This window comes from Gadus morhua, chromosome 16 (genome assembly GCF_902167405.1).
Source record: "Gadus morhua chromosome 16, gadMor3.0, whole genome shotgun sequence".
In the NCBI taxonomy this organism is placed as follows: domain Eukaryota; kingdom Metazoa; phylum Chordata; class Actinopteri; order Gadiformes; family Gadidae; genus Gadus; species Gadus morhua.
In genome coordinates this window covers 30,527,440-30,553,447 of record NC_044063.1, presented here as the reverse complement: position 1 = coordinate 30,553,447, position 26,008 = coordinate 30,527,440, and the positions used below count along the sequence as shown (strand labels likewise).

General features: G+C 42.2%; 1 protein-coding gene and 1 long non-coding RNA gene across 2 annotated transcripts; both read left to right on the top strand.

Moving 5' to 3' along the window:
* The first annotated feature begins 1,778 nt into the window (after positions 1–1,778).
* cuedc1b (CUE domain containing 1b) lies at positions 1,779–25,187 on the top strand. Its single transcript, XM_030381427.1, has 11 exons — positions 1,779–1,954; positions 4,692–5,299; positions 17,705–17,823; positions 19,225–19,348; positions 19,480–19,702; positions 21,123–21,188; positions 21,275–21,349; positions 21,435–21,528; positions 22,076–22,134; positions 24,225–24,295; positions 24,597–25,187. Exons 2-10 carry the CDS (start codon positions 4,991–4,993, stop codon positions 24,284–24,286), a joined length of 1,131 nt encoding a protein of 376 aa, XP_030237287.1. The 5' UTR covers positions 1,779–1,954; positions 4,692–4,990; the 3' UTR covers positions 24,287–24,295; positions 24,597–25,187.
* On the top strand, positions 6,087–8,375 carry LOC115561395 (uncharacterized). Its single transcript, XR_003979912.1, has 2 exons — positions 6,087–7,027; positions 7,404–8,375. It is a non-coding gene; the product is annotated as an uncharacterized LOC115561395 (long non-coding RNA).
* Positions 25,188–26,008: the final 821 nt, after the last annotated feature.

The following is a 26,008-nucleotide window of genomic DNA, read 5'->3' as shown; positions in this document are numbered from 1 at the left end:
TAGGTGTGGTGGAGGACTTCGTCAGATGGTCTGAGGAGAACCACCTCCAACTCAACATCGGCAAGACCAAGGAGCTGGTGGTGGACTTCCGCCGGAAAAGGAATCCCCCAACCTCTATTACCATCCAGGGGGTTGAAATTGAGACGGTGGACTCGTATAAGTTCCTTGGTGCACACGTCAACAATAAACTGGACTGGTCTGACAACACAGGCCCTCTACCGGAAGAGTCAGAGCAGACTCTTCTTCCTCAGGAGGCTCAGGTCGTTTGATGTGTGTGGCAGGCTGCTAAGGACATTTTATCTGTCTGTGGTAGCCAGCACACTGTTCTTCGCTGGGGCGTGCTGGGGAGGAGGCATCAAGGCTGGGGAGTCAAACAGACTCAACAAGCTGGATGGGAAAGCCAGCTCTGTTGTGGAACTTGAGCTGGACAGTCTGGAGGTGGTGGTGGAGAGGAGGATGAGAGACAAATTCAAGTCCATCCTGGGCAACCCCTCCCACCCCTACCATGCTGAGCTGCTCCTTTGTGCCGGCAGCCATTAGGCTGTTCAACAGTGCCTGATGATTGTGTTTGTGTATGCCTATGTGTTTGCATATGCATGTGTGTGTGTTTAGGTATGCGTATATATGTGTATATGCATCACCCATCATGATGTTGGTTCTGTTTGTCTTGTTTTTTTGCCCTATTTTAACTATAAGCGTCTACTTATGCATTAGCACTTTGTATTTATTGCATTGTCATTTTATCCTGTGTCCTTCCACTGCTGCTGGGCTGTTTTTGCAACAAACTAATTTTTCCTACGGGGGATTAATAAAGTTGTATCTTATCTTATCTTAAAAACCTAAAAAACACTGCAACTTTCATCGCAACTTTTTGGAAAAGCACACGCAACGTCAGGCATTTTAGGCCGCAACAATCTCTAAAAAGGCCTGCGAAAACCTGGAGGGACTGATTAACTGCGCTAATCCCAAGAGCTAGGGATAGGAACACATTTACATCTTCTGTAATCGTAATCGTGTAGATGGACGCTTCCAATTTATGTGACGTCCCCTGCCAAATCGAGCAACATACCATCCACTCCCACTAGGGTCATTATCGTTAATTTAAGATTTAGTTATTATTTTGAGTTATTAAAATTGTTAAAAATATTGTTAAAACGATTTAACAATAAATTAAGTTGACAACTGGAACAACTGAAACATGAAAGAAAATAGCAAAGTTTGTAAATCCTAAAGGATTTCTTTTTACTAGAGAAATTACAAGTTTGCCAATTATGTAGTTTATTTAAGGCTTAAACATTCAAATTATATTCTTTGGGCTCAATGGGCTGTAACATTAGAATGACACTACATACCAGAATGAGCTATTTCACATTAATATGCAAAGGAAAGACAAACAAACCCATTCACCGACCTCTGGAAATAGGGCTTGATTGTTACATCACCAGGCTTAAGGCTTAAGTGATGCAGTAAGACTCGTGTGGTCTCTAATGGGACCACACTACTTGTGTCAGAAAAAGGTTTTGTTGTCCACATTACCTTTTTAACACCACTCAATCCATGTACAACTGTAAGAATACGGGGAGCATATTTCGATACAGTATAAAGTCTTTATTGGAGATTCAAGGGGTACATTAGGGAGCAGAGATTGGCAGAACACCGGGTTGCCGAGGGGACCCGAGTCGAACCGGGTGGACCCGATCCGAGCCGAGGGGACCCGATTCGAGCCGAGAGGACCCGAGTCAAACCGAGGGGACCCGAGTCGAGCAAGGCCAGTATACGCAAAATAACAACGCAAAGGTTTGCGTGGATTTGATCCCTCCCACTCCAACCCCCCGGATGCAGCTTTCTGAACGTTCCAGCCAAGACCTCGTTACAGTACACGGAGCTGCAGCTATGCTTTGTTTTTTGTGAACTTAAATGTCAGGACGGTTTTTCGGGAATGGATGGGTAAAGGGTGAGTTCACAATTGAACAATCCTCTCTCCTTTCAGCATGGCGTTGGCCCAGAATCAAGTGCATTGAAAAGTTTGTTTTGCAGTGTATCATCTAAGTCAAATTTCGTATTTTTAATGTGGACCCCTCCTTGACTTATCTGTGTGATTTCCAAATATTCCGAACTGGTATTGGAAAGTAGTTGCAGAGATGGCGATGAGGTCCCCGGCGGCGGTGCCCCTTGGAGCAGGATGCGGGGCGCAGGGACCCTTAGGCTGGGTAGGGAGCTACGGGAGGACCCTACGCAGGGCTTTGATTAGGTGGAACTCTGTTTGGAAATAGTATTGGGAAAAGAAGGGTCGAGCTATTATCAAATCACTGGATTAGGTTTTATGTTAAACAAAGATGTGTCCATGAGTGGCGGATGGTTGTTTAGGATCAGAGGATGCGGCCTTGTGTTCAGCCATCCACTCAATGTACTCCGCTGCTCAGGGACTGTGGGAGCTTGATGTTGGCTTTTATCAAGAGAAGCTCTATATGGATCCTGTCCGTGTAACCTAGTGAACGGATGGTGTGGCCTTGGTTTAAAGCACAGGTCAACATGCATGCGGCCAGCTGTTTCATGATCGGCTGCTGTGACCAAACAGTGGGACCAGCAGATGCGGTGTGGCCTGTCATTGTATCCATCCGTAGCCTGCACATGTATTTAGCTATTGAGGAATTGGCTTGAATCAATTTGGGTAACGTGGCGCTGCCGACGTGTCATATAAAAAATATGTAGGTATATATATATATATATATATATATATATATATATATATATATATATATATATATATATATATATATTAAAAAATAGGATTGTTTCAGGTATTGGAAAGTGACTGTAAAGTCAGGCATCCCACTAATGGGCGATTATTGTATTAAAGTTCTTCAGACAAACCGATGTAAACATAAGGTTGATTTCCCATGCAAGGGACTTCTCCTTTGCCGACCTCTTGGAAAGACAGGGAACTCCCATCTTGGGGCTCCGATCATTGTTTATTTCTTTTATGGATTATTCTATTGTATGTTGTATGGTTATTGTTTGTATCATTGTTTGTATGTTATTGCACCGTTATTCCAGCGTTATTACTCAAATATATGACCATAATTGTTAGAAGTTCGGCTGACTTTTTATTCTAGCCAGTTTGGTCAGTTTATGATGGACATGGGCCCGGGAATGCCCACCATAACATCATCGTGACGTTTGCGTCCGAAGGAGTGCAAGGCTTCTCGGACACTTAAACTTTACACCACAGAGAGGGCAATTTTTCATAACATTGCTCATTTTAAAGCTCATACACAACGACTGTACGACTGTACCTAGAACTATTAGCCCAAAAGATTTTCTTTACTTCGTCATCTCAATGTTTGATTTAATCTTACTGGGGTTAATTTACACTTTAAGATTTAAATCAGTTCAGTTTCCGTTCTGATGCTGCGATAGCATGTGGGAAAAACCAGGGTTAACCATCCCTGAGAACTACTGCATGAAATCAAACAGTTGTCATGGCCCCAGCCATCCTGGTCCTCTGTCCCTCTGTAACAGCAGAGTATCCTTCACATGTTCCCTTTCCCTGTCTGTTCAAGGCAGCTGTGCCTTCAGTGTCTGACTTTGTTCAGACCATGGCCGGGGGTTGTGTGTGGAGGCTGCTCAGGTGCAGCAACAGGCGACAGTGACCCATTCTCTTCTAGGTACCTTATATTAGTTGTTTAGCTTCTCTGGATTGAGGATCATCTTTTGCGTTCTCCCTGATCATTTCCACGTCTGTTTTTTCTACATTGATCCTTGCTGGCGTTAGTTACTTTTTTTCCCGTTGGCTCTTTGCTGTTGTTTACTTTTGACTTGCAACACTGGCGTGAAGCTGCCTGAAGTCTTTAATTATGTTCTTTAACTGAAGACAGTATAAACAGCCATATATATTGTACTAAGATTCAAAAGTTTGAGTTTATGCCATTTTCTCTTATCTGTTCAGCTCTAGCCGAGTAATTGTAATTATCTTTCACCTAGAAACATCATTTCAAATTTGAATTGCTTCAGTGAACCCTTCTGTCGTTTTAATATACAAGTTGTTTAAGGGTTTCTTGCTTATCAAAGCTCTTCCATGTCTAATGAAATCCATTGGTGTCTCCCCTCACATACTTTTAAGAGTCCAACCAACAAATGGTTGTCTGCTTCTGTTAGCAGATGCTCACCAAACAGCTCTTATCTTTTATACTGTCAAACAATGCAGGGCCCAAACGCGGCCTGTATGGCGGAGCCGGAGAGGTGGTGGGTTGGCTCACTTAAAGCTATGGACTATGAGTCAGCTGTAGCCCCCTGTGGCCCCCTGTTGCTCAGGGCACAACAATTCCGCCTTGAAGTCCCAATACATTATCTGTCAATTTTAAGATTACAATTCCATGGATGGACTGAATCTATGATAGGCGCTTTTAGCTTTATTCTTGCCCAAAATGAGTCATGAATAAAATAACCCATTGTTATAGAAGGTGCTGAGAGTCGTTGATTCTCAGGTATTGAGTGTCCCAACCATTCTGACCCTTTTGTTGGTCAAAATATATAAAATGTTAAAATATTAAATAATCAAAATCAACTTTTGAATTTCTGAAACACAACTGATAAGAACAAACGCCATTGGAACCATGTGCCGTGGTGTCTAAATACATATTATTGTCCTACCTTTTGCTAACAGTTATCGTCTCTTTTCTCTTCCTCAGGTGTTGATCTGATGCAGCTATGAGGGCCAACAGTTTGGAATCATCTTTAAACAGCTCATTGTGAGAGCTGCCTTGGGATTAACCACACACAGACGTTAACCAGCACAAAGAGTGGACATTTCTGTACGTGCTTGGATGGCAACGTGAATTGGATTCAATCAACCAACAAATTGTGCTTCTTGAGATAGAAAAGCCATGTTTGATTAGTAAACTGGTAGGATACCCGCAACTGCAAGGAAAATCCAGAAGAGTGGAACAGTCCAGTCAACGGTAGAGGAAGAGCTGCTGAGGACCCGGAAATGACCAGCTTGTTCAGACGCAACAGCAATGGAGGCTCCAGGAATGGAGGACCTGATGGAGGCGGCGGCCCGACCTCAGGCCAGCTCAACAACAGCAGGCCCAACCGGCAAATCCGCCGGCTGGAATTCAACCAGGCCATGATGGATTTCAAGACCATGTTCCCTACCATGGAATACGAGGTCATTGAGTGTGTGCTACGTTCTAACAATGGGGCAGTGGATGCCACCATTGACCAGCTTCTCCAAATGAGCATTGATGGGAACTGTTCAGATGACAGCTCCGACTCAGAGGACAGCATTTCTCCTGAGGTCAGTGGAATATCTCCTGTCTTCCTCTCATACTGTACTGGAACTGTACTGCACAATTACTGCACAATTACTGCACAATTATAACAACAATTATAATTATAATTTTTCTGGACCATCATAGAAACATTCCTTTGTGGCATGGACAGACAAGATCCTAGCACCCTTAACCCAATGCCTGTGATTCATTGGAGTGCTTTTTGAAGAGTTGTAGCGGTATCTAATTCGATTTGAACGTAATGGGTGCACAAAATCTGATTTGTGTCAAGCACTGAAGTTGCTAGGCACCTTTTGTTGTTGCCAGTTTCATCATTATTATTCCGCCACACAGTCCCCAACAGCCAAATCTGAGAGAGAAACCAATTAGCCCAATTCTCTTGTGCCACCAATGGGTCAAAGTTGCAACATCTCTATAATTAAAATAATCACCTATAATATGGTGTCAAATGATGCATCTTCTCCAGCACACAAAGACTTATCCAAGAACAGCTTTTCACATCTCCTCCCAGCCAATTGCATAAATAAAACCAGTACAACTCGAGTAGATTCCCAATCTCATCATGAATAAACGGTATGAAAACAGTTCTGAAACTCCAACTGTATGGCCTCAAGGACGGATTAACATGACCACGGGCCATGGACACAAACCAGCCATGGACCCCTCCCAACACGCAAATACACACACTAGCACATCAAATTTGAGAGAGAGAGAGAGAGAGAGAGAGAGAGAGAGAGAGAGAGAGAGAGAGAGAGAGAGAGAGAGAGAGAGAGAGAGAGAGAGAGAGAGAGAGAGAGAGAGAGAGAGAGAGAGAGAGAGAGAGAGAGAGAGAGAGAGAGAGAGAGAGAGAGCGCCCGCATAGTGCCAGCCGCTCGTCTTAACGACAGAACATGGAATCTGTCAGGTTAATATCATGACTTTAAAAGCAGACTTCCTTAACAAGTTAAAAAATGGACAGTATTTGAAGAGTTCAGATGCAAAAGCCTCTAAACGCCAACTCCGTCAAAAATGAGATAAAGACATTGTTTGAATGCTCTCCACACGTAGTATACGTTAATCAAATCATTTTGTGTCAAAACCCGCTATATACCACTCTGTTCCTGGTCTGAAATCTCCATTTGTAGGCATAACCCTCTTAACATCACTTCCCTTTGTCAACATAAGCCTCTACGTTCCGAGAACCAATCACAGCGCAACATGGAATCATGTGACTTCAAAATGGCGGCGCGCTGAGGAGCCGGCTTTTTTGACAGCTGTCTATATCAACAACAAAGTACTTTTAAATATATATTCTTTAGCGATTCGATTTGGATTTTGATGGTCATGGATTTCGACGAAATGGACAAACCTGTCCTTGTGACAGCTAACGGCTGAAAAAAGCGACGTCTTCCCGTTAGTTCTGCTCGTTCTATGGCAAAGAAAAGCCGTTATAGTGGGGAGGGCTCCGTCGCCAGCATAGCTTGCAGCCATAAGAATGCGTCATGCGCTGCTGTAACATTGACCCCAACAGACTTGGCCCACATCAAGGGACAGCTGTATTCGACCGATGACAAAGTGACACAAGACTCCATAATTCTTTCGCATATGGATGCGACGCCGTGCAAACGGAGGAGACCTCAAGTCGAGGATGAACAGAAGAGAAGGCAGAGGGATGTTTCCATCAAGTTCTCGGTTTTGAAGGAAAAAAAAAAACAAAGTTCCCGTCTGCCAGGCTTCCTTCCTGAGCATTTTCTGTAAGTACAACGATTTTCTATTAAAATCGTTATAAGTATATAATAATAATAATTCTAGTAATAACTATGAAATCGTTATTACATTACATCGTTTAACATCGTTATTATTATTGAGTCAGTCCAGTTACTTCAGAGAATTACTCCAATGGGAATTTATCTTGTATTTCATCACAACATAACAATGTTCCAAGTGCATGGTATTTGTGCATGATTCTCATTTAAGATATTTTACTGCAGAGAGAGAGAGAGAGAGAATACATAATGTAAAGAATCATGCTTGGAATTAAAAAATGTGTTATCTTTTTTTAATTCCAAGCATGATTCTTTCCCAGCTCTGTGTCAGACATTTACATTCTCCTTTTTATTTTCATTTCAGGTGTGAAGAAGGATAGAGTCCAGAATGTTGCCAAGTACTGGCTTGAGCACGGCAAAGTGCGCTCAGAGAATCGTGGTGGTTCCAGGGAAAATAAGCAAGTGATAGGAGACCACATCCAATCATTCAGTTGCAGAGCCAGTCTCTATGCTCGACGTGGTGCACCTGGGAGGAAGTTCTTAGAACAGAATCACAGACAAGTGTCTTATTCTCTGTACTATTCCATCTTCATGTACGATTTCAACCTGGCTTTTGGCCAGCCTGCCAAGGATGTCTGTTCGACCTGTGTGAAACACAGGATTGCCATCAACAACCCTGACTCCAGTCCAGAAGAGAAACGAGACAAGCTGCTCATGTACACACTCCACCATCGCCGTGCACGTCAAGTTTATCATTCTTTAAATGATGTGGCAGACTCGTTCACCATCTGTTTTGATGTGATGGAGAACCTGCTGCTTCCCAAGTCTGCCATCGGGCAGACATACTACTCCTGGCATCTTTATTTGTATGTGTTCGGGGTAGTTTGTCACCGTGGCCGCGGAGAACCGCAGAGCCGGCATGATATCAATCTTTACACCTGGATGGAATCTGAGAATTCAAAAGACAGCAACACCTTTGCTTCAGCCTTGCAGCATTTCCTCACCAAAGTGGCCCAAGAAGATCTGTGCCAGTTTCAGAGCCTCCGACTTTTCTCTGAATCCTGCTATGTTAAGAACAAAAACATCAATGTTCTTGCAATATTGTTTGCGCTGAGATCCCAGCTTTACCCTCAGCTTGACATTCAATATTTTTTTCCGATAAGAGGGCACAGTTTTCTTCCAGCAGACCGGGTTTTTGGAAGAGTGGAGCAGGACATCAGAAAGCAGCCAACTATTCTGTTGCCAGAGGAATATGTCAGCATTCTGCGGAAGCATGGCAATGTCCATCAATATGGAAAAGATTGGCAGTGCTACAATTTAAAAAAAAAAAAAAAAAGAAGCAGCCACATTTACAGCATCGCAGAGATCTTTCAAGATTAGCGAACCAAGAGTGCTGAAAATCTGTGGTGACAAACTTGGATTCAAGCCTTTGCTTGCTGGAGAATTTTTTTTCAGCACTCTGTCCTGAAGCAAGGTAAGAAGTGGTCTCAGTTCAAGCCGGCTCCTCTTCCTGATTTGAACTGCGTCAAGGAAGCCAAAAAGACTGATGTTTTGAAGCTGCTGCGTGAGTTGGGAGTGCCAAGAGCCGTTCAGGACTTCTATGACAATGTCCTGTCAAGTGCTGGTGAGAAGGACATAGAACAAGACCTTGAGGATGAATGAATGCCTTCTTAAAGGTCCCATGACATGCCACCAGGTGTGGTGTGATTAGCTGTTACAAGCTGTTTGGGAAATCTGACCCTTATGACATCACAGGTGGGCATGTCCACCTAGATGTGTGCTGGATAGATCAGTTTACCAGCCTACACAGTGGACTGTAGCAAACATTGCTCATCTATCCGTCATACATTTAGGTGGACACGCCAGCTGTGATGTCATATGGGGCTGATTTCCAAAACGACTTTTAACGGCTTATAGCACCACACCTAGTGCATGGCATGCAACCTTTTTATTGTATTTATCAGAAAATAAGTTCATCTGTTTTTATCAGAACATTTTGCACTGTTCTTACATACTTGATTTGTCACTATACTATTTTAATCTTGTATTGTTTTTGTACAAGAGTTTATAATATCAAAACAATTTGCACGTTCTCGCATACTTGATTTTACTACTATATTAATCTGATATTGTGTTTGCACAAGAGGTTATATCAGAACATTTTGCACTGTTCTTTCAATCTTTATTCTATAATATTTGAATCTAATGCGTGTTTTATACCTGAGTTTTTATCAGAAAATGTTGCACTGTTCACACACTACACTGAATCTAATGGTCATTTTATGACTGAGTTCCACGTTACATTACCTCTTGTCAGCCTCTTGTAACGTAATTAGCTTTTTTACAGTTGAATCTAATGCCCAAACATCAGAAATTAATCTACTTGACCACTTTTCACTTTTTTCCATTATTTTTTTTATATTGTTCGAATTTTTATTTTTTAAATTTAGCATTTATATTCATTTCTACCTCATATATCATCATTTAGTATATTTTTGTGTACTGCAAATATTTTGAATGTATTTGACTTCTGTTATGTTAAAATAAATGTGTTGGCATTTTGTGCCATTGAAGTTATGCTTTGTGACTTTCGTTATTATTATTAGAAGAGGTAGTGGTAGTATTATATATTTGGGCCTTTTGCCTTTTTTAGTGTCTGCAGTAGGGCCCGACCGATTTATCGGCCTGCCGATTTAATCGGCCAATTATAGCCTTTTCGAAAATAATCGGCATCGGCCAAAAAGACGCCGATTACAACCGATTTTTTTATTTTTTTATTTTAAATGTTAATTTGTTAATTTGTTAATTGGAGGTTGTAAAACGAGACCGCAGAAGACAACCTCATTGAAAACGCCCCCTCCTCCCTCTCTGCTCCCTCAACCTCTCCATCAAGGAGAGTTGGAGCATCCACAAACCAGGGGCGGAGCTATGATAATGCTGTGCATGTGATTGACAGCCCAGATGGATTCCCCGAACCAATCAGGGAATAGATGCCCCGATTGGTCTAGGATCTAGATGTCTCATGCAGAGTCAGCCAATCAGAACAAAAGTTCTCCCCATCAGTTTCCCCCCAGTTTTTGATCGCTGACACATGGTGAAGGCATTCCTCTCACATCACTCAATGTATACCGCCTGGACCTGACCGACAGCACCTCCTTTAAATGGTTGCATGACTTACCTTCAACTGGAGTGAGATGGAGGTTTTAAAAGGTTATATTGGCCGCAGTATTGAGTACGTGGAGAAGAGAGGCAATGAAGAGGAAACACTTCCTTCATTCCTATGAGCGCCAGTTCACTTGAGGTACCTGGCATTGTTGTGCACAGTATCATAATCCTTTTTTTTTTTAAATGTTATTGCGCTTAGTATCCTGCAGATTGCGCTCCTACTCGCCTTGCTAACTAACAACTTTAGCTGGAGTAAAAAAGAGGAGATTGAATTTTACCGTACAACATGAAAGCACGCTCGCTCAGGCAGCTGCGCGCTCACCTCACCAATGTACACAAGACGCGTTGTTTGAGCATGTTGTGCCTGTTTTGCTTTAGGTCCCAGGCCATGTTAATTTGTTATACTGTAGACTCTAACGGTGAGACCATACTGCTCAGCACGCACGTGTTAGTCACTGCTCACGAGCGCAGCACATTGGGAGTTAGTTATTTATTTTACATTTTACATTACACTCATTTTTGACTGTAAATGTATTCTAAAACACTCAAAGGTTCCGCATTCAATTCACATATTCGTCAAAAGTGTTCAAAGTATATTTAAGGTATCAAAAACTACGTTTTATATGCTTTTTTTTGTTTTTATTATTTATTTTTTTAATCGGCCGATTAAATCGTAATCGTAATTTTTCTCTGAAAATAATCGGCATCGGCATCGGCACTCAAAAATCAATATCGGTCGGGCCCTAGTCTGCAGAGGAATGGGACTAGTACATGACTGCAGGTTTCATTCGAAAATTAGTCTGGAACATGGATATTAGGGGTGGGTATTGCCAAAGAAGTCACGATTCGATTCGTATCACGATTCACATGCCACGATGCGATTCTATCACGATGCATCGCGATACTTGAATTATTGCGATGCATTGCGATGCATTGCGAATTTTCACTGAACACTGTTAAAAAAAAATTAAGCCATTACCAGTGGCTGACTGGCTGTGTATGATCTGGATAGTGTGTTCAATTGATAACTCAAAGCAACTCAATTCATACATAGCTGTATTTATTGAAACGACTATTACTGGATACACTGACAAGAAGTGCTAAGGATTTATAAAACTTAAAATAACAAAATAAGGATAATCAGTGCCGTTTACATGGCCTCAGTGGTCCTTTAAACCAATGAAATGAAAACATTCAAACATTTCCCCTTTTGGAAGTAGCTGCCATTATAACAACAATATCATTTCATAAACATAGGAGGACAAACTGATGCCACAAAAAGTGAATAGGCTTTATAAAACTATATAAAAATATATATATATATATATATATATATTGCAAACATCCCTCGCAGCAAAATGCATCAACTGCATGTGTCCAGTGTCCAGTATCCACTCAAAAAACAAATGAACAAGTGTTGAACTAGCAATAACAGCTATAATGCCATTCTTAGTGCTTTATGTTTTTGTTTAGGAACAGAAGCTGGTCCAGTGTTCTCTTTTGGTAGAGATAATGTCCCCTGCAGTAGAGAAAACTCTCTCTGAGGGGACACTAGTACCTGGAATGCTCAGGTGTTTTTTAGCTACTCGAGACAGAAAAGGATACTGGCCCTCATGTTCTTTCCACCAGCCAAGAGGATCATCACTAAGTGCCAGGGATGCTTCCTCCTTGTATCTTGCCATCTCATCTTTCGCCTGGTCTTCAGCAGTTTTCAGTTTCTTTGCAGGACCTGCAGTATAGGAGGACAAGGCCATAATAAAAATACATAAATAAAATAGATATATACACTATATTACTCAGTACATTAAATCATCACCATGTTATTTGTTACATTACATTATAATTAAATGCCATATGCATGTGTTTGTGGGGCATCCCCAAATTAGGAAACACTCACTAAGAATATTTCTTTCAGTATGTTGTGGTAGCATATTTTTTATCTTACCTGCTGCATAAGTTTGTCCAAGTAGGTCAGCTAGAGAACAACGTTTAGATGTTTTTGATGAAGATGCAGCAGGCATGTCTTCTTGGTCAGGGTTTGGGCTGCTGTCCTCCATTGGGTCTGCCTGAAGTCTACTTGTGCTTTGCTAGAAAATAGTAAATCAACACAATCTTCAGAATGATGAATTATTTTATCTTGCACAATACATTTCCAATGACAACTGCATTTACCTATGATGGATTTATTTATTTATGAATTTAGTTAAAGATATGTATTTATTACTTATTTATGCTTTATAAACTGTGAATACATCCGTTCATATTTTATATTTCTATAATACATTTCAACTGTATTGCTGTTAATGTTACCTGTAATGCCCACTTGGTCCTGGTGGCTTCTGCAGTTACTCCATTGTAGACATCTTCCCTCTCATCCTCGGAAAGGAAAGGCAAGGCCTTAAAACGGGGATCAAGAGCCGAGGCTTTATACAGAGCTTCCTTTTCGTTTAAGTATCTCTTGTTAAGATCCTGGCACATTGTGGTTTTTAGCTCCCGTGTGAAGGTGGAATCACTCGGTTTGTCTTGGAGCTCATGGACGAGTTGGGCATGGAGTGGTGCTACAATCGATAGCGTTGGACTGCCCTCCTCTGATACGGCGAGTGTAGCCACTTTCATGGGTTTCATGGTAGCGACAACCTCCTCTGCAGTTTTTATGTCAGAATCGGTGAGTGTGCAGATTTCCTTCTCAGACTTCCGTACCTCGGTAGACAAGAGCGCAGCGTGGATGGCAGGCTGTTGCTCTAAAAAGCGCTCCAGCATGTTGTGCGCGCTGTTCCATCGAGTGGCGACGTCGGTTATCAATTTGTGGTGAGGGAGGCTCAACAAAGCTTGCTTCTCACGCAGTACGTGGGACGCAACAGTGCTGCGTCTGAAAAAAGTTGTCACCCGTCTTACTCTCCCTAGCAATCTGCTGACAGCGGGGAGTTTCAGGGCACGTTGGGATGCTAAATTTAATGTGTGAGCAAAACACCTGAAACGTGGCATATCTGCCAGTTGAGCGGCGATTGTCATGTTCGATGCGTTGTCAGTCACTATTGCAGGGTCTTTGTCAGTCAGATCCCATTCTTCGAGTGCTGCCCTAAGCACTTGTGCAATGTTGGTGCCGGTGTGAGACTCGAACAAAGCCCTGGTTTGCAATACATGGGAAACTAACTCCCAGCCCTCGTTTATATGATGAGATGTAATTGTGATGTATGACTCCGTGGCTCGCGAAGTCCACCCATCGCACTTAAGTGCAATGCATTCGGCGGAGTCCAGGGATTCTTTTACCTGTAGTTTCACCTCACCATACATCTGTGGGACCATTACTTCAGTGAACTGTTTCCGGCTCGGAATTACATAGCGAGGCTCCAGTGTGCTGATCATTTTTTTAAACCCACGGTTCTCCTCCACACTATATGGTCGCAAATCCTGGCAAATGAACTCGGTGATTGACTCTGTAATCTTCTTTGCGCGTGTAGATGTTGGGGCTAGCTTGCAATCGAATGTTGTTTGTTTAGCGTTGTTCAGTGGTTGTGGCGCTGGCGGCTCTTGTTTTTCTGGATGGCGCCTCTGCAAGTGTGCCTTTTTAAGTTTGTTGTGTTTCCACAGTATTTCATTGCGATGTAACAGTGTTTGCAAATTGCGTTCGTCATATCAATTTCGTTTTTACCGTCCTTGTTTTTAAAGCCAAAATGTTTCCAAACATCAGACTTGAAATGTGACGGAGCCGGGCGAATTTCTTCTGTCTCCTCCATGTTTTGTTTAAGAATGACTTGTCGCAGTATCGCGCGGCCGGAAATGCTTGATGTTCGCCAACCATTCATGCAATTTTAATTATTCATTTTTTTTAATTATTCATTTTTTTAAATTAATAATAGATTCTTGGCGTCAACAATCGATGCAGTAGATCGTGAAAATTAGAATCGCGATGCATCGTCATGACGATTATTTGGCACACCCCTAATGGACATTTACCCCCCCCTCCCCATCTACACATCCCAAACCCCCTTAAGGCCTGATTCCACCGGCAGCGTTACGGCTGTGGCACGTCTTGGCCGCGGTCACCGCAGTAGATGGGTTCCACTCTAATCAATGAGACCATTTCCATCGGGCGCGGCTGCGGAACGTCTCAGCAGCGTCCCAGGAGCGGCTCGCGGTGACGCAGCGCTATCATTCCGTAGCATTTCTATTTTTGCCGCAAGCTGTTGCTGAACCGCGTCAATTTCAACAGAGCAGATCGAGCAGGGCAGGAAGTGAAAAAGTAAAAGCCATAGAGCATCCGGTCAATTTTCTAAATAAAACACAATACTCATGCTCATGTAGCCTATCACAACTTCACATCAACATTATTGCGTCATGACCGGTGGCACCAGGTCAGCAGTCAATCAATCAAAGGGTCACAGAGGGTCGGCAACATGGACGACGAGAGAATCATTGTCGAAGTTCAGCAACATGAAGTCATTTATGTACCAAATCATCCTTTTTTTAAGGGCAATGGCCGGAAGGACAAAGCGTGGCATTTAATTGCAGTCGTTTTGGGAGTGGAAGTTCAGTACATTAGGTTTAGGATTATCGCGTGATCTCGCGTGAATACGGCTGGCTCGCAAGGCAGCATTGCGCTGCCGTAACGCGCCCGGTGGAAATGCAAGCAGGGCAGAGTCGCAGCCGTAACGCGGCCCTAACGCGTGCGGTGGAATCCGGGCGTTAGAAATGTATAATTTATTATTGATTGTGTTAGCTTTCCCCTTTTTAAAAAAAGTGTCATATCTGAAATTATTTTAATTTTATTCATTAAATAATAACCTTATGATTGCCTTTAAAATTAAATGACAGAACTTGAGCATAGAAGCCTGATAAAAAAGGTGGTTTAGAAAAAAAGTAGTCGGACAGACTTGGAGGCTTTTGCATCTAAACTCTTCATTTGTTGTACCAGGGCAGTACTTCAGTGTAGGGCTGGGCGATCTATCGAATACATGCGATATATCGCGAGATGTTCTCCAGATGTTCTCTGTATAAAATGCCCCTGTCGCGAACAAGATCTCATACAAAGTGAACGTAGGGACGCGTATCGGGCGAAAAAAATGTATTCGCGCCACACTTTCGCCGTGCACAGGCGAGCGCGTTCACGAGGATTTGTGCCGCGACAAATTCGCTCGAGTTAAAATATTTCAACTTTGATGCGAATTTCGCGTGATGACAGGCAATCAGCGTTCAACAGCGTGGTCACTGAGTGACATGTGTAACGTTACAGCCAACCAGCGTTCAACCGTCAAACTGCAGCATGGAGGAGAAAGTGATTGTTGCCGTTTGCGACTCCCGGAGCTCTATATATATAATAATATATAATATAATATAATTGTTTATATAATATCACGGCCAAAAGCTCTGTGCGCCTCCGGATGGCCGTAGCGTGGGGAGCTCATAGGGATTGGGCTGCTCGGGGTTTGTTTAACTTCTCTCGCTCTTTCCTGTGGCTCTCTAAACACACTCACTCCCCCCGCCCATTGCGAGTCCACGAGATGGACTCATGGACGCGCATGTGTGACGTAGTCTGGAAGGCGCGCTGCTGTAGGTGTGTGTACCTCAGACCGGTGAGTGAGAACAGCCAGAGAGAGAAAAAAGGATGGAAACGGAGGATTTGGTTTCGAAAAAGAATAGCACTGGATCCTGCGTCTGGCAGTGTATATATAATAATTATTATTCGAACTGTTAATAAATAATTAACGGTTTGAATAAATGCTGTGTTGGTAAATCTAACTTGCTGTGATTTTCCTTTTCTTATGTGCAAGTTCTAAATTGTTCCAATAGAAAGCACTAATGAGTTTAAACAATATGTTGTTTCATGTAATCTACATGCAGACTTATGTTTCAGTAATACTAGAATTATTACTGACGTAACATTATGCCAGACATGGTTGAATCGAGCATTTATGATGTGCTCTAGAGGAGATTCAAAATATATCGAGATACATATCGTGCATCGAGATATAGTAAAAAAAATATCGAGATATTCATTTTGGCCCATATCGCCCAGCCCTACTTCAGTGTATTTTTCTTTCTTTCGTTTACGCTATGCAGACCCGCTTAGCACACGTTTTTCCATTGTGACTGGGAAATTGAACGTTGACCAAGCACTACGACATTGACGTCCCGTTATTCATCTTTTTTAATGATGTATTTATTTTGCAAATCAAAGACATTCCAATCTTTTTATGACGAAAGTCTTGGCCATTGGATTTTTTTTTTAATAAAAAAAATAAATAAGAAAATAATTAAATATATATATCAAGGGCCCCCCACTTGGCCAGGGCCCTGAACATGTGCCCACTTTGCCCATGCGGTAATCCGTCATTGTATGGCCTCCAGGGACGCAAACGCCACTTGGAAAGGAAAATAGGCATGTTAACTGGAATAGGAAAATGTATCAAGAGTTTCTAAACGGTCTGGCGGCTACAAAGATATTATGCCGCCGTGTTGGATGAAGAAGCCTTATCTCCCAAACGCTCCTCCTAATTTGAACCCTTCTTTAGTCATGTTCTCCTGGCTCACTTCTTGCCAAAATGTCCAGCTTGATTGAGATCAGCCCAAAATGTAAAAATCTGAAAATGGGGACCAATCAAGCCGTCTCTAGTGCAACCAACGGGTCCAGGTTTCTAGTTTAAAAGGCTAATTCTCAGGTCCCGTTTAACGCATCCTCACACAACCTTAGTTTCAAATGATGCAGCTTCTCATGGCCTACCACCTCTCCATGGGGACCATTGTCCTCTTCCTCACTACATATTCCGCAGTTTTTATATAACTGAAGACATTTAAATGTTCATCTCCTCCGAGGCCAATAAACCAATTCTAACCAAACTAAGTCTAATTGAACTACTCCCTCTATTTTCCACACAATTCCATGAACCCTGTTTTCTACTTGGATTATGTGGCCCATTGGTCACCATAATGTGTAAGTGCCAGGGACAACCTGAAACATGCATGTCTGTTGATAGCTCAGTAAGTAGAGAGCACTTGCCTCCCAGCTGGAAGGTTCCTGGTCATATCCTACCATGCAGGTCTCAACTTTCTTTTGTGATTCTTTATTACATTGTTGCTTCAAACATTTATATTAGTTAGTGATGGTGAATGTTTTGGGATATTCTTCTAAAATATGTTTTCATCTCCCCTATTGAAAAAAGTCTCTCTGTACTCAAATGGTAGAGCGTTGCCTGAGGTTATGGAGGCAAATGGTTCAAATCCCCAATTAATAATAGGTTTTTTTCCCAATGGTATTCCATGAAAGATTGTTTGATGCATTCTAGGATATATAGTGGATATTAAATTCTATGAAGATGTAGAACACACATGATGATGTATATGAGTTATTTTACTCAAAGGTTACAAGTGGACTAATGAGATAAGTTAACTCAACAGGGACGTTTAACTTGACCTTTTTTAGTTGGAGCCCTGAATACTGTTGAATTTGAATTAACGTACTTGTGACAAATGTTAAGTATTGTAATGATGTGCTCTATCTAGATTCTGGAGAGAACTTTGGAGCCTGACAGTTCAGACGAGGAACCGCCCCCCGGCTACTCTCCTCCAACATACGACCTGCACGCACATGACAGGAAGTATCCACAGGCTCCTCCCCCAAGGTATACACTTTTGGAGTGGCATATAGCTTTTTTTTTCTTTTCTTTTTTAATACAGCTTTTTAATGCTTTTTATTTACCGTTGTGTGTGAGCGTGAAAATGAAAATTATTTATTTTAGTTTGCATTAATTTGATTTTTGGTTCAACCTACCGGTTAACAGGATTGTATCCATAGCTTATAACCCGAATGGATGAGGTTTGACCTCCTGGGCCCAGCTACCCATGTCAATGACAGTGACATGGTAAATGTTCAGGACAGTTACATGGCACATGTAACATGTCACTGTCCTGAACTTGTACTGTGGTAGATTTTAACCGAGATATAAAACACTTCGACTAATTTAAGAGAGAGTAAAAGAAACCGAGGGGTCCGGAGCAAGTATTGACAATAGACTTTATCGTTTAAAAGCAACAACAACGATAACAGCCGAGTGGGTTTGCAAAGTCACTGGCGGTTCACAAACTCCAGCGTCTTTTTATACACACAAACAGAGTAGTTTCTCCTTGAGGTGTCCGCCTCCATTCAGTCATAAATCCGTCTTAACCTGAATGGTCAGCAAATGGTCAACAAAGATAGCCCAAGATACTAGTCTGAGGTCAGCACGCCTTAACCCCGTAGCTTCCTGCTCCTATTTGGGGTTCCATCATCTGTTCTAACCTCAGACTCCCAGGCTCCAAGCTCTGGATCAGAATCCAGAGACACCTTAAATGTTTTCTACCATTAGATATACAGGCCTAATAATAATCATAGTTTACCATAGAATATAATCATTAATTTCTACCACAGTACCATGTCACTGTCCTGAAGGTGTACCATGTCACTGTCTTTAACGGGTACCATGTCACTGTCCTCCACGTGTACCATGTCACTGTCCTGAACTTGTACCATGTCACTGTCCTGAACTTGTACCATGTCACTGTCCTGAAGGTGTGCCATGTCACTTTCTTTAACGGGTACCATGTCACTGTCCTCCACGTGTACCATGTCACTGTCCTCAACGTGTACCAAGACACTGTCCTCAACGTTTAACTTGTCACTGTCCTGAACGTGTACCATGTCACTGTGCTGAACGTGTACAATGTCACTCTCCTTGGCATGTACCATGTCACTGTCCTAAACATGTAACGTGCACCATATCCCTGTCCTGAACATGTAACGTGTACCATGTCACTGTCCTGAACGTGTAACATGTACCATCTCACTGTCCTGAGCATGTACCATGTCACGGTCCTTCCTCTGGCCATCTCATCATAAAATGAATGGATGAGAAGGGGTGGGGGTTTGGCTATTGGTTTCATTTATGGTATAGCTGTATCCCTTCTCCTCATGTGATTGTTGGGTTGTTTGGCTATTGGCTTCAAACATGATATGGCTGTATCCCTTCTCCTCATATGATTTATAGGTTTGAAGCCCAGCCGTCTACTCGTTGCCAGGTGGGAAGCTACCGGCACTGGAATCCTCCGCTTTTAGGGAACCTCCCAGAAGACTTCCTACGCATCTTGCCCCAACAACTAGAACACATTAAAGTAAGCAAGGATCTCTTTCCAGCTTGATCTTAAGTGAACAAGTTGTTAAAGAAATGTGATGGTACTCTGATGCGAGCCATGAGGTGTATTTCTATATTTCTCCATGACCGTTTAACCTCTGGCCATCCCAGCCGAACCCCGTCATCTCTGAGAGCCAACAGACGACCCGGGCCCGCTCCGCGCCGGCCACTGGGGGAACCGGCAGTGCCTCAGGGTCAAGAGGGGCAGCTACTGAACCAGAGGGGAAGCTGAAACAGTACCTGGAAGATGAGCGCATTGCCATGTTCCTGCAGAATGAGGAATTCATGAGGGAGTTGCAGCGAAACCACGATTTCCTTATTGCTCTGGAAAGAGGTATGTTTTCAACAGGGTGAATCTGGATTATTTTTCCTACTAGCCAGGCTAGTAGAGAAACAGTAAACCTAACTGACTTTACTATTGCCTCTACTGCTTTGGCCTTTTAACGTCCCTACCTCTGTTTTATAGAGTTAAAAACTACAGCTGAGTGGAAGCTAGTGGGGTGCACAGTTATCTAACATTTTTAAACTGCCAAATATGCCCGTCTATGCCGGCTTTTCCCCGGCATGGTCCGCGCGTTTGATTTCGCACCCCAATTTACCCCCTCGGACCCTACACATATTGGGGGGGTTTAATTTTCATGTAAATCCGATTAGACGGCTTTGTGGTTCCAGGGCCGGGACTTGGATAGATGTGTTGCTGCCTTGTCTCTACAACAGAAACAACGCAGCGATATCAACATGATTAGTTCTAACTGGAGAGACGGTAAAATCCGCAAACTGTGGACCATCATGGGAGAGAAGGTGATGCAGTCGTATTTAACAAACACGTTGAAAGCTGGTGTTATCTACGAGAAAGACGCAGAGGATCTTTCCTTACGAGGCTTTTGTCACGATAAACAACATGTGGCCAGCAAAATAAAGAATATGTTGGAGTTTTTGCACTAAATAGCCTACACTTAGATGTCGTCTACTCATTAGTGCATGTGAGTGGCTTGAATAAATAGAAAAACATTCAGAGTAAGCATATTATTCAAAAGAGGTCTACTCTCGGTGCGTAGTCCCACCTACTCCAATGAACCAAGAAAGCCAGCTCCTTGACGAAGGCGGATTTTCCTCGGTTGTACACAGGCAAGACAGTAAGATTTCAGGGTGTGCCAAGTTGCGACCGTACCTGCTTGGCAGTGTAAAAATGCTTATTGTTAATGACAATTTTAGATCCTGTTGGCCATCCCTTTGGTCTGTGAGTCCTCCTATTTAACTCAATTATACAATAATCGAATAGCGCTACTATTGAAAAATATTGTATAACACTTATAATTAGAAATACACTTTGAATATCGGATCGGGTTCAGGATGTATCTGGAGCAGGTATCTCCATGAAGGTTTCCTTGAGTTGTATCTTCTGGCTCTGCGATGAATCCCATGCCGTGGGGTCGATGCTTTGCTGTGTTGGTTGTTGGTTAGTTAGTGTGTTGGTTAGGGGTCGGTTTAGCTCAGGAGGTAGAGCAGGTTAACTCCGTTTGTCGAGGTGTCCCTGAGCAAGACACTTAAGCCTAACTACTCCTGACGAGCTTGCTGTCCCCGTGCGTGGTTGACTCCACCGTCGGTGTGTCAATGTGTGTATTAACCGTTCGGTCCTTTAAGTCACTTTGGTTAACAGTGTCTGCTAAATGCCCTAAATGTAAATGTATTGTGTGACTTTCCCTCCTCACCACTGGTAAACAGTGTTCCTAACACCTCTTCTGTTTTTGTAGATCGCTTGAAGTATGAATCAAAGAAGTTGAAGTCCAATCATTCATCTAGCCTGGAGAATTCTGCAGGTAGATCTTAATCAAGCTTTCTGGGAAACCGTGAACCGTGACAGGTTGAGGGACTTCCTCACAACATGTTCATTCTTTTTACCCAGGGGAGCATTGTCCTTCCAACCCCGGGGAATCGGATGAGGCCCTGTTCCAGGACAAACTCAAACACATGGGCAAATGTAATGTGCCTCAACTTTTTATGATGACTTTGGACCGTTTACATTTTGAAATGTGCTGACCGTTGTCCTCTTTTCTCTTGTGTAGCCACAAGAAAGAAGCTGTTTGAAATTGCCAGAACCTTCTCAGAAAAGACTAAGCGGAAAAAGTCTAAACGGAGGACACTGCTGAAACACCATTCGTATCCTTCAAGTCGAATCATATGAACGTGTTTTATTATAATTAATAATATCAACATACAAGCCCAGCACCACTTGGGTCCCGGTGTCTGCAGGGGTCAGGGGGGGTCTTGGTGTCCTTCCTGCATAAGGCTGGACATGACTCTTCTGTTTCTCATTTCTGTCTGTAAATATATTTCCGCAATAATTATGTAGAGAATAAACTATTATTTATATCAAAAAACAATAGATAATCAAAACGTTTTCACCATTGGCCACTATACTGCTCCAAGCGCATTGGCTCTTACATATTAAACTATTTACGTAATCATTTTTGTAGTACAAATGTACTCCTAAACATTAATCCAAACAATAACGTGGAAGTTAAGCCTAGTGGCTCCTGCACTTTATGTAAAATGGGACCATTATGTAAAATGGTTAATGCTGGAATGTAGTGACGACATAAATGCTTTAATTTACTTCCAATATTTGAAACATCACATGAATGTTGTTAAATATGATGATTCCCATGTTAGTTAGAAAGCGTTGTCTTTCTTAGCATGTTTCCAGTCTTGTCACAGCGAACTCAACGGCCAATCTCCTGGATGCTGTGGAGGGAAACCCCTGTGGTAAGGTTCAGCTTTACAAGATCTTCTATTTGTAATGAGAACACCACAAGAACAAGCAAAACTATAGTAGACGAAGTGGAATAGCCCTTTGGCTTTTCTCAATCTAGTGGTTGGCAAAACATGATGGCGGAGGATATATCTTACAATTGTGAGGGTTAAGTCTACCGCTGGATGCCCTGCTCTCAGACCTGCCAGTCGGAGGCTGCCGTTGTCCTTGAAGGGGGTGTAGTTGATAATGCAATAAAGACAGGAAAGGTGCAAAATCAAGATTGTTTCAGAGTTGCTGTGGAGCCTTGTCTTTAAACCACAAGCACACATATAGTAATAAATAAAGGAATGCTCCTTTTAACAAAAATCTGATCAGCAATGTGCCAATTCTAGCATAATTATAGTCCAGAGAGGAGCTGACCCTGGACACAAGCATGGTTGGGTAAAGACTATCAAACTGGTGCTTTGCATGCCATTCCTTTCGTTTTTTTGTGGTTGGGGTGAAACAGAAAATACATCACAGTAGAGGGGTGCCGTTGTTGGGGCAGCGCGGCCGTAGAGGGAGCGTTCAGAACAACGTCCGGCTCACCAAGCCGGCTTATCGATGAAGCCACAGATTATTTTAATCAGAAATGGATGTGAAACATTACGTATATAAAGGTGCACATTTGGATTGATTCAAAGAAAAGGATGTGTGCTGTTCTTCAGACTGGATGTATCAGACTGTTATTGCTTAAGAAACAGATTCCTTCCAACTATTTACTAAAAATGCAATCAATAATTTATATACAAATAAATGGTAACATATCGATCAGCAATGTGGTCGGAGTACCCACATAAATAATTGTAATACACCAACATCGTTAAAAAAAAAAATTAAATACTAACGCAACTGAAATGTTTATTAGACTATTAACAATGTTATAAAAATGATACCGTAATGCACCCGTTATTTGTCTTTGGATCTTTTGAATAAATGGATCCATAAATGGTGAATCGCAGTGATCTCAAGCAGAGGAACGTGAGAGTCATTGAGCAGCAGCTGAACCATCCCTTTATCACTAAAACACTTTTAGTGATAAAAAGTCACCACAATGCCTTAAAACCATCGACGTCATTCATGTTAAGTAAAAGGAAAAAACCTTGGACACGAGAAGTTAACGGAGCCGTGCACTAGGCCCTCTCGAATGCTGGGCCGAAACAACATTTGTTTGACTACGACTCCTTTCAGCTGCCAACCCCTCCTTCTCCAGCAAAAAACAATAACATAACGGCTAATAAAACGCTTGAGGTGGCGTTTTGAAAAGAGAAAACTAAAACAATTTTAGTACATGGCATGAAGTTAATTATGAGCCTTTGATTGATATCCAGTCATTTTTTGCGGAGACACATTCCTGTTCCCCACTTGTATTGGAGTGAACAGAGATATCTACTTCTGGGCTCTATGAATCGAGGGACCCGTCCACAGCCAGCTTAAACAGCTGCAATACCAGGCTCGGCCGCTGAGCACTGGTGGATTGCGGAAGTATGCACTGTTCCTGGGGGATTGGTCTGTACCTCACCTAATTTAAAGGGGTGATATCATGCTTTTTTCAACTTTTCCCTTTGCTTTTAGACTGTTATGACGGTATGTCCGAGGCAAACTTTACTTCCGTAACAGCGTGACATCAGACTTGCAGTTGCTGAAGTGCAGAAGTCACATTGTTTACAACTTCCCTGGGGTGTGAACTCGACACGCGTGCAAAACTTTCAATCAATCGCAACAGAGGGCGTTAGCTGACAAATCACAACAGACTGGGCTACTCGGAAGGGGGGCCTTAATACGACATGATTCAAATCTGACCACTTTTGAAAGATGCTGAAACTGGTTTTGCAGAAATCTGTGAGGTTAATAAAGGGTGTTTATAACATACAAGCATGTAACCCTATTCAAGTAGTACCCCCAAATGCAATATTGACTCTTAAAAAAGCATGATGTGGGATCTTTAACGATCCCCACATGACCTTTGCTGAAGGGACTTCTAATAAGGAAGAGAGGCATCATAAAAGCAAAGCTGTACAACCTGTGGTTCCTCTCTGCTCACACATGTTCTCTGTTCCAGAGGAGGACGGCCAGTCTAGAAGAGTGGACATCCCGGAGGAGAGTGAACAACACAAGTCTTGATCTTTCTAAGTAATTACCTTTTTACTTTTGAAACGGCTTTTTATCTTGTTGTTTACAGTTTAAAATAGGATTAGACCATATTAGAACATATGAATGTAGTCGATGCATTAAGCAGCTATTCCGGTCCTTGCATTCCTTCCTCTTTCTCTGAGTGCTCCTAACTACACATTGGCATAAATTCAGGAATACGAAGATGTAGAATACAGTCATTATTTTCTTTGAGTTTAGCGCGGCTTAATTTTCAGTGTGTGTTTCTGCTGCCATTTCAACCAAACTCTTTCCTTGATTCTTGGGTGTTGAATCCCAACAGGGATTCATGGCTGCTGCTGTTTGAACCTGTAGACTCCTGGCTCCTGGAGAACAACAACCTCCCATCCAGAGGAACATTCAGAACTAGACTGTCCGCAGATCTCTATTGCAACAAAGTGTTAACCAGCATTTTCTCTTTCATTGCTTATTCTTATGGAGTGAACCACACACAATAAATAATGAAGTAACTTTCAATGTACATTAGCTGTATTATTATAATTATTTCTGTATTTCTGTATTTTTCTTGTTTTTTTTCTGTATGGATATATTTTATTCCCATATTTATTCCCCTAAACATTTATTTCCACATCTATGTATATATGAATATATTTATTTCTGTAATTGCTGTGATCTTAATGAGAGGTTTGGATGATGTTTGGACCTGCTCCTTAAGAACTATAACCTTTCAGCTGAGACAGACAAATAATTCTCTTTAGCAGTCTTTTTCAGTATTTTGATAGCTCAAAAACGAGGCCGCCGGCATTTCAATCAATGGTAATCACATGAAGATTGTACTTTCTATCAGATATATTCATTTCTGCAACACAATATCAGGGAATAAAGAAAACGGAAATAAAAGTGTTGGAAAATTGTTTGAATTGGATGTGGAGCTAAATAGAAATGAAAGTATAAAAAAATTATTTAATTTGATTTCACACATTTCCTCCATTTTTTCAAAGGTGAATTTTGGCCCTGCATATTTTGAGATGTAGTACCATTCCTGCCCTCTGAGCATTAAATAGTAGTCTGAGGGCTGAGGTGTCTTTTATGACTAGACCACATTCTTCTGCCTTTTCTAAAACATACTGTGGCATTTCATACCGTTTCCCTAGAACACCTATCTGCCTGGCTACGAGAGGGACTACTGACGTGATATCAATAGTTGATACAAATACATAGCAAGACTGAAATGTCTAGTTTATCAGATTTTAATCAACTTGATATTTAGGCCTTTAATTGATGCCCTGCAACATGGTTCAGTCTGGGTCCTTCGTTCCCTCCCTGCCTGCCGGTTGGAGGCAGTTCAAGGCCCTTTGGCAGTCTTCATATGTTTAATGGACGAATTATATAAATGGGCCAACGGCGTATCCCCTCGCACAACATCTATTCCAACAGGCATCTACTTAGTTTGATTCTTTAGTTCGCTTGCTATGTGTGTCCACACATGGTGTGTCTGCGGGTCCGTGAAACCGGGTGGATGACTACATCACAGCCTCCGACCTACGTCCGCAATGCGCGTCCGTGGACTGCTGCGGATGGTCACGTCAGTCCGACTCCGGACCCTCAGAGTATCCACTTCAGTCTGCTTCCACTAATGCGTGTTTCCTGATCCTAACTTCTTCCAGGAGTACAACACCCCTTGTGTGTCCTTATATTCCTTAAAAAAAACTGAACATTTGGGTAAGGGCAGAT